The following is a 9510-nucleotide window of genomic DNA, read 5'->3' on the forward strand; positions in this document are numbered from 1 at the left end:
TAAATTAGATACTTATATATATATAATGAATTATAAAACTTTCTCACCTTTAGTAATGACCTCCTGTTTCTCAGTCATGAAGATATCCTTCAGAAGAGTTACTCTGACAGAATCAAATGCATACTGATCACTCAACAAGCGTATTTCATTCATTGGTGCACCGGCACTCATCCCAATAACAGTAACCCCTGATAATTCGATCTCACTAGCCACTGTAGACACACGATCACGTGAGGCTTCTCCACTCACGACGACCAGGAACTGTCGCAAGCCTTTCTCAGCACGGCCCCCCGCCTCACTGGTGAAAAAGTTAGTTCTGGCATATTTTAAAGCATTGCCCAGGTAACGCGGTTCGTTGGGTTGTGGAGGGTGCAGTCGGAAACGCTTGACACCAGCCAGGGTCTCCTGTTTGGTTTGAAAAGCATTGAGAAGGAATTCAACTTCGGTATTTTGACCGTACTGGGCCAACCCGATACGGTAGGTGGAGGCTCTAACGTTAAGTTGATTGATCAATTTGTTAAGTTCTGTCTTGAACTGGGAGAATTGTCCTTGAGCTATGCCACTGTCCACCAAGAAGAAAATATCTGCAAATATCTCCAAAGCTGAAAGACAAAAAACAGAAAAATTACATCAGTATTATAGTGGAGTCTGATGATCAGGCAAAAGCGGTCAGTCTATTAGATACAAAGAGCTTGTTGGATTGGTAAAGTGTATGTTCAGTCCTCAGAGTTGGTTATTTGATTGAGGAATAGCCAGAGGCAAAAAACTATTTGTATGCATTGTGCACACAATAAGTGATTATGTGTACAGTATACAAAAACAAAATCATGTTGAGTTCCTCTTAAACTACCCTCCACTTGTCTTCTCTGATGTCAGAATTGGGAGGCTACATCTGGCAATTTTTTATAACTTTCTGAAACTGACAATCTGCCAACCATGTCCACTTTATCCAGCAATTTTGAATGCAAATGTGAGAAAGCAGACAGTATTTTGAACCTCTCTCTGAAATAAGCACTCATCTTGTATGCTTCACAAAACTTCTTGAATGAACACCTTCTAAGCAGAAACTGTCTGAAAGTGTGTGTTATGTGTTTTTTCTTGTCCCTCTCTATGATGGCAGGCTTTTTGTTCCACCTTTCATTGGGCCATCCGGGACACAACAATTGTACAAACTAGTTTCTTTGACGTAAGCTGACCCCTCAAAGGGAAACTTTGATATTTTTTAACCTGTTTTCCCATCTTTTTGTGTCTAAGTGACTAATGGGGACAATACTTTTTGAAATCGGTCCAGTATTGAGTGAGAGCGCTGCAGCTGGCAGCTGTGAAAAGAGGCTGTAAATGTATTCGGACGGGGCAACAGCACCCCGTCAATGTACATCCACTAAAAGTGCTTGTTTTTGTCACTGACAGGCTCAGATTGTTATTATAAGTGTCTGACAACATTATTACTTGAGTATTATTATTTGATGCTACTTTATACTTATACCACTACATTTCAGGAGGAAATATTGTACTTTCTACTCCACTACATTTATTCCATAGCTTTAGTTGCTTTTTAGATTAAAGTTTTACATGAATTAACAAATGATGAGCTTATAAATTACTATGCATTGTCAAAGAGTAAACCAGTGTTTTCCAACCTTTTAGTGTGAGCTCTTAAAAAAAAATCAGTGTCTAGATAGGGCCCCTTTTCATTTTTCAGATATCTATCAGTTGTTTTCACAATAGAGACATCCCCCTGTAAACTTCTCAGATGGTTTCATTTTAATAATAATGATAAAAATGATCAAATGATCAAGTATTTCACCAAAAATCCAGCAAAAAAGACCAAAAATGATTAGAGAAAATCATAAAGACTGTAAACAGATTTGTGTATCAGAACTTTGTTTTTTCTTCTTTCCTCTCCCATTAATCATCTCACGACCCCTCAGATTTATCTGCTGACCCTTTGGAGGGGCCCGACCCCTTGGTTGGGAACCACTGGACTAAACTAGCTAACTGTATATAAAGTAGTTGAAACTAGCTCCACCTCCAGCAGCTACAACAGTAACATGCTGCTCTAACATTGATGCTTCAGCATTAATAATGTAATTCATTAAACGTATTGAATTTATCAGTTACAGGATCCAGCTCTCTGCAAATAAAGCACTTTCAAAACAGCCATAAACATAATTTCCTTGAAATGACAGAAAGCAGTCAAACTGTTTTACAACACAACTAACTAAGTGGACCTGTGATTGAAACACTAGTAAACAAATCACCAAGTAGACCATAACACTTAGAGTGGGGGCAGGGTGATCAAACTCTACTTAAAGGTACCTGGTGGAGTGTTTGACCACTTGTAATGCTATGGAACTATGTTTTATGAGTGAGTCCCCGTCTTGTTTATATCCTGCTTGCAGCTGGTGGCTGTAACATGCCAACAAATCAGCTTTGCAAATGTTTTAAACAATGCTTTTTGACTGAAAACTGAATATAAACCAAACTTTTCTTTTTTTGCAAGAAAACTCCTCAGAGCTCTAAGATTCAAACAAACCCAGTATGATCTCTACGAAGTGAATCTAAAGTCTTATTAGCAGCCACAGATGCTCTCTGCTTTTGTGTACATCCACAAATACACTTTGGTTGTTTTAGTTATTTAGATGTCTTGGATAAGTATTTTATATTTTATTGCAAAATTAACAAATGGACAACTAAACAATGTTTCTCCAATCATTCGCCTTACCTTGCCTCTGTTCCTCCATGGTGACACAAACAGTTTGCAGCAGACGCCCCATCTCCCTCTGCAGAGCCTCATAGCTATTGAAGGTGAGGAGGAAGCGACTTGGGGGCCAGTTAACGATGGACTCTAGCTGTGTCCGGTTTGTTTGTCCCACCCCGATACCAAACACAATGACTCCGTGCTTCCTCAGGTTCTGGGCGGGCACTTTCACATCATCCGTGGATTCCCCATCTGTGATGACCACAGCGATCTGAGGCACCCGTTCATTGGCTCGGCTGCCAGTAACCTTGGTGAAGTACTGCTTCTGGAGGAATTCGATGGCCTTGCCTGTTTCCGTGCCTCCTCGTCGGTGAGATAATCTGTCCAGTGCAGCCAGCAGGGACCTCTTGTCCTTGTGATCCTTCAGCAGGAACTCCTGGGAAGGATCATCACTATACTGCGCCAAGCCGACTCGAACTTTGTTGTCGCCGATGTTGAGGATCCTGACGATGTTGCGTAGGAAATTCTGGATCTTCCGAAAGTCTGCGGGGGATATGCTGGAGGAGCCATCGACCAGGAAGACGATGTCAGCCATGTTGGCATTTTCACACTCTGGACAGGAGAAGAATAAAGTCAGTATTGCATTGCCTCAAAATAGATATTCTGAAAGTAAGATTACAGATCACAAAGTTCATTGTGATGAAATAATGAAACATTTTTGAACGGATAGCTTTAGATAGCTCCTATTTCAACAGTTTTAAAATTCTTAAAAAATTTAAAACTGGTGAAATATTCCAGAATATGATGTTGAAACGAAAAAAACAAACATTATTCATCATTTATGAAAAAGGCAATTCAACTACTTTCTTTATTGTTGTAAATCAGGGGAATATACCAAACATCTACTATACTTGATCCCTCTTTTAGAAACATCACAAGTTCCATTTAATTACCCACCAGTTGTCTGAGCAGCAATGCCACAGAAATACGCTGCTATGATGAGGCTGAAGAGCAGACCTGTTCTCCCCTTCATGCTGGAATGCCTCATGAGTTTCTCTCTTCCTGTAATACAGATATAATACAGTTAGTTGGAGCTTTATTGTCCACACTGGAGAATTGTAATCAGCTTCACCATTCACACTATAAATTAAACAACTAAGAACACTAAGAGAGGACATAAAAAGCATGACATTAAAAACATAAATTTAAATACAGAGAGGCTAATAAAGTTGCAAAGTGTCCAAGCAGGATTTACCACGTCTTGAGGCTAAAGTACCTCAAAGGTATAATGTATAAGAATTTTAGTTTAAAACATTCCCAAATTAACTAAAATTATCAACAGAATTTGAAAAAGTAACAGTTTTGACGTTATGTCATAGACCAATATGTATTGTGTTGCAGAGATATCTACTGAAGTTAGCATGCTAACCAGCTAGCCCTGGCCCCGTCCGGCCCGTACTGTCTCGTAATACCACTTTGTACTGAGGGGCGATAGCGAGTCACTGTAACTCCTAATATGTGGTCAGTTTATCCAAATAACATCTATTTTGAAAGTTGCACCGACGTTATTGGAGCAGCCGGCTCCTGCTGCAGAGGGTGGAGCTGCTCATCTCAGCTGATCAGATGAACTGCACTGTACCATTTGGAGTCGTAACAGATTGTGGCAAGCTGGATTGATATTGAAATATCAAATCAATTAATCAGGTCTCTACTGAATTACTGTGTTGTGAAATGGCAGCAATTAATAAAAAAATGAGGCTGTGTTGCAGAAAAACTGCTGTTTTACCATTAGTGAGTTCTGTGACATTTTATGATTTACACCTACACTAGGGGCATGTGTGTAAATATTTAGTTGTTAGTTGGAGTTATGTTGTAACTTATCTCCGAGGTGCAACTGCTTTCTGATTTGTGCAGCTCGTTTGTAAGCTAAAGGTAGTCGAAGTGCGCAGTGCTCAATGTTTCTGAGGAAGCCAAAATCCACCTTGGGAGTCATACTTAACTTCTACCCCAAAGTTTTTTGTCCACAAGTTTGTACCTTTGGTTTTTTATCAAAGAACCAGATATTTTCTAACAGTTGTTCATCTTTTGTATTGATGATTCAACCAGGAGAGTTTCATGTTAGTTAAAATTGTAGAAAAGAGCAACAATAAAAGAAGTACTCAGATCCTTTACTTAAGAAAAAGTATTGTTGGGTCTCACTAGCTGACCGCATGTTTCAAGACTCTAAGAAACCTGAGTCCTTGGTTGTTCGCACCTAAGTGTGAAATCCCCACCCATGGAGCCAGGTTAACAAGACGAGAGATCCCCCTCTTCTCATCCTCTTTCTCCTCATAGCTGCTGCTGGAGCAGCTCTCTCCTCTCTTGTGTGGTCTGCTCACAGCAGAGTCTGCCTACGACTCAGAAACTAAAGTTATCTAGTGCCAGCAGCTACCACACAAGTCTGCTGGCTGATTTAACAAGCACAGGAGCCACAAAGCAGAGTTAGCTTGCCGCTAACTCTGTAAAGAGTGCACAAAGGAGTGACCTGGGCCTTCTAACCTGCACGACTGGAGCACCGTCTACCCAGCAAAGCCTGCATCCTTCAGCTTTCGAACAAAACTCCTCTCAGCCTGATTCATCCACGGATTCACCAGCTAAGAAGCAGAACACCACAAAGCATCTCTTTCTTCATGGACTTGGTAACAACTGGGCATAGCCTAGCAATATAGTGTAGCATAGCACGGCTAAGCAAGAATGTTTAACTCAATCAATGTACTGTACGTGTATTGATTTGGCTAAGGTTATTCGTTGAACTATTGTTGTAATGTCCTTGTTGATTATGGTCAGGTTATTGCATAGCCACGCCACTAAGTTAATATTAGCATGCTTAACACACATTACATCCAGTATCTAGGCCTTGCATGCAACTAACCTCTTCCTAACCTGTCACCTTTAGCCTACACCAAATGGCCTTAAACAGAGAACCACACAGTTAAGAGGTTTAAAACCCAGCTTCGCACACTTTGGTTCATGCAGCACATGTGGTTCAAGACACTCTTTGGTTCTCTTTGTCAGCCATATTGTCTGCATGCCATGTGCTCAGTCACCCCCCCCCCCCCTTCCCACACACACACTCACACACATATGCTGTGTCTCAAATCGCATACTTCTGTTCTTACACTTAATATTTTGAGTGCATAAGTGCGTTCACACTGAGAAGTATGGAAAAATGCAGTGCACTGTGACAACCCGGATGGTGCACTCAAAATGGTCAAAAAGTGTGGAACTATGGACACTTCTTGCCCTCAATGGTCAGCATTTTGGCTACGTAGCAGATGGGGAGGGTTCACTTTTCACTTTTCTACGGTGAATATCGCCACATTATACAAATGTGTTTTTTAGCACCAAGCACTACTATGTTGTTGTCGGATATAAGCCATCAGTATGTTTTTTGGGTTAATTTAGCAGTCTGTAATGATTTGGTAGCGCAAACGATAACGCGAATACTAACGCTAGCTAATGCTAATTAGCAATCGTCATTTCTGGTAAGTGCACAACGGCCGTGTTTGATTTGAGACAACACTACCCTGTAGAAATTTGTGCACTACGCCAGTAAGTACATAGTGTACACAGTGTACTACATGAAAGTGTGCTAACAGAAGTATGTGATTTGAGACACAGCTATACACTTGATGTATATAGTACATTTAGCTAGATTAATATTGTGTCTTTTGCTCTTTTACCTGTTTGTTAAATAAATGCTTTGGATATACTGCAAAGAGCTCCAAAATCCTTCGTACCATACTAGCTATTGATATGGTGATTTTGTTTATAGTTTTTAAGTTAATTGCTAATCAAAGTTCCAAATTGATAGATTAGAATACTTTGAGACTGAATTGTCTATCTTTTTCCCTGTCTATCTTTTATTGCTGATAGCCAAACTTGTAGCCAAGGCCCAACAGTATGAATTCAGCAATGTAAAAATACTCCATTGCAAGTAAAAGTCCTGCATGAAAAATCATACAACAGTAAAAGTACATAAGTATTATGAGCTTGATGTAGTTAAAGTATTGCAGTAAAAGTACATAAGTATTATGAGCTTGATGTAGTTTAAGTATTGCAGTAAAAGTAGTGGTTTGGTCCCTCTGACTGATATATTATTATATATGACATCATTAGATTATTAATAGTGAAGCATCAGTGTTAGAGCAGCATGTTACTGTTGTAGCTGCTGGAGGTGGAGCTAGTTTACACTACTTTATATACAGTTAGCTAGTTTAGTCCAGTGGTTCCCAACCTAGGGGTCGGGCCCCTCCAAAGGGTCAGCAGATAAATCTGAGGGGTGGTGAGATGTTTAATGGGAGAGGAAAGAAGAAAAAACAAAGTTCTGATACACAAATCTGTTTTCAGTTTTTGGACTTTTTCTCTAATCTTTGATTTTTGCTGAAATATTGGATCATTTGAACATTTATTGAAATGAAAGCATGTGAGAAGTTTAGAGGGAAAAATCACTATTTGGTGGAGCTGTTAACAACTCATAGACATGTGAAATGTGACCCCGACTACACACTGCTTTTTGTAAGACGTCAAAAGACAAAAAGGTTGGAAACCACTGGTTTCATCTTTAACAAAGTGTTGCCTTGAGATGACTTCTGTTGTGATATGGCGCTATATAAATAAAAATTGATTGATTGATTGATTGATTGATTGATTGATTGATTGATTTTAAAAGCTTGTTATATTATCCATTGTGTCAAATCTTCATCTGAAAAGTAACTAAAGCTGTCAAATAAATGTAGTGGAGTAGAAAGTACAATATTTCCCTCCGAAATGTAGAAAGTAGCATCACATGGAAATACTCATAAATGTGCTTATAAATGCTTATAAATGTGATAAACTGTGTGCAGACTGACTCCAGCTCTTACAAAACATTAACATGATTCAGCGGCGCATTAGTAATTTTGTTAATCACCCATCACAAAAAGGTTTGTGGGAAACAGATGAACTGCCGCTGATAAAAAGGGGGAATTTATTTGTTGGCTCCAGTGTGACAGAAGTCTCTGTTCATGTAACATGTTCTAATTAAGCTGTGATCAAATCTGCAAGACATTGAATTTTAAATCCTGATTTTCTGCACATTCTTTAATTTTCAGGTTTCCGCACGTCCATATTTGGCTGTTAGGTTGTACGTATGTTACAGTTAAAGCTGCATCAAGCTAAATCTTCAATATAAACACCAGTGAATAATGAAGCAGAAGGTCCACATTTACTGTCGATTTTACAGACAATCAACACCCGACTTCCCAGCTTGAAGCAAATATAATAAAACTTATTTATATATTTTTTTATAGTTGAAATATAAAATCTCATTTTCAGTCTCTTAAATACCAGAATGGGAGTAAAATATGGGATAAATCTTCACAGTTTTTGTAAATTTATACTATGATATTGATATTAATTAATTTGACAATCACTAAGGCAAAATCTCAAATTTATATCATATAATAATGACTACAATGATATAGTGCTGTTATTTCTTTTTTCGGTTTCAAATGCTACATAGGACGACATGTAATGTTGGCAGAAAGTTGGAAATCACGGTTCGAGACCACCTTAAAGTTTTTATTCTATTTTCTTTTTTTTTTTTTTATTTTAACCCAAACCATGATCTTACCACTCTTACCTAGTGGTTTTTGTGCCTAAACCTAACCAGACCTTAACAACCGCGTTGTCACACCATAAAATACAATTATTTTTAACAGTGACTGCCGTGATACTGTGCGTTAAAAAGTGACGCCAGCGGGTCCTGACCAAGCTTCGATATGTGACGAGTTGGGAGTGAGAACGTGTTGAATTGGTACAGGCAACTGAAAACTATAGCAGCATTCATGAAAAGTGTTTTACAATGTTTCTGCTGCTCATTCACACAATTATTCACACATTCACACACCGATTGCAGCAAGCTGCCGTGCAAGGTGCCGCACAAATATCAGCGTTTGGTATCTGGCCCAAAGACACTTCAGCATGCAGACAGGAGGAGTCGGGGCTCAAACCACCGCTTTACCTCCTGAACCACAGCCGCCCAGATACTAAACTATATACTATAATAGTATATATGGTCATATTGCACAAGCCCTTTGTACATTAAAACCTCCTTAAACACAAAATAAATAGAGGATAAAGGGTGAAATGTGCATGCAAGACGTCTCAAAGAATATTTCAAGCTGTGATCTCTGTCCTGCAGATGTGAAGGTGAGTGCTAAGTTACATTTCATCCCGTTAAAAAGACTAAACTTTTCCATCAATGCACACAAGTCGCAAAGTCAGCTTTATTTATATAGCTTAACATCCTCAACATCCTCTGTCCTCAGACCCTTGATTCAAATAAGGTAAAACTTCCCCAAAAACCATTTAATGGGGAAAAAATGTAAGTAAACTCAGGAGGAGCAACAGAGGAGGGATCCCTCTTCAGGACGACAGACAGGAAATAGATGTTGCGTGTACAGAATAGACTAAGAAAGTAAAGAATCATTCAGAGTCACTTACAGATCTGCTGCTCTGCATCTGCTCCCTCTGCATCCAAACGCAGGAGTTGCTCCGTCATGTAGAGGTGCTGAAGATAAAGGGGGAGGAGGAGGAGAAAGAGTAGAAGCCAGCCTCCTCCTCCTCTTCGTCCTCCTCTCACCACAGTTTACAGAAGAGATAGATAACCTCTAATTAATTTTTTAAATTGCTGTCAATGAATCAGAGTTGATTTTGACGTGAAACATATTTTAGAGGAAATCTGGCCATCAGAGCTGTTTCTGGCTCTAAAAGGATTAAAAAATATA

The 9510-nt window shown here is 39.2% G+C and overlaps 1 protein-coding gene across 1 annotated transcript in view; it reads right to left on the reverse strand.

Moving 5' to 3' along the window:
• Positions 1-9305, reverse strand: part of LOC122987200 (collagen alpha-6(VI) chain-like) — a 60094-nt gene extending 50789 nt beyond the window's left edge. Inside the window, exons 1-4 of the mRNA XM_044358952.1 lie at positions 9227-9305; positions 3659-3763; positions 2726-3313; positions 48-602 (exon numbers count right to left, since the gene is read on the reverse strand). Coding sequence (XP_044214887.1) covers positions 48-602; positions 2726-3313; positions 3659-3749 — 1234 coding nt within the window. The 5' untranslated portion in view covers positions 3750-3763; positions 9227-9305. The remainder of the gene's footprint in view (positions 1-47; positions 603-2725; positions 3314-3658; positions 3764-9226) is intronic.
• Between the last annotated feature and the right edge of the window lie 205 nt (positions 9306-9510).

The sequence above is a fragment of the Thunnus albacares genome, chromosome 8 (assembly GCF_914725855.1).
Source record: "Thunnus albacares chromosome 8, fThuAlb1.1, whole genome shotgun sequence".
Classification (NCBI taxonomy): Eukaryota; Metazoa; Chordata; class Actinopteri; order Scombriformes; family Scombridae; genus Thunnus; species Thunnus albacares.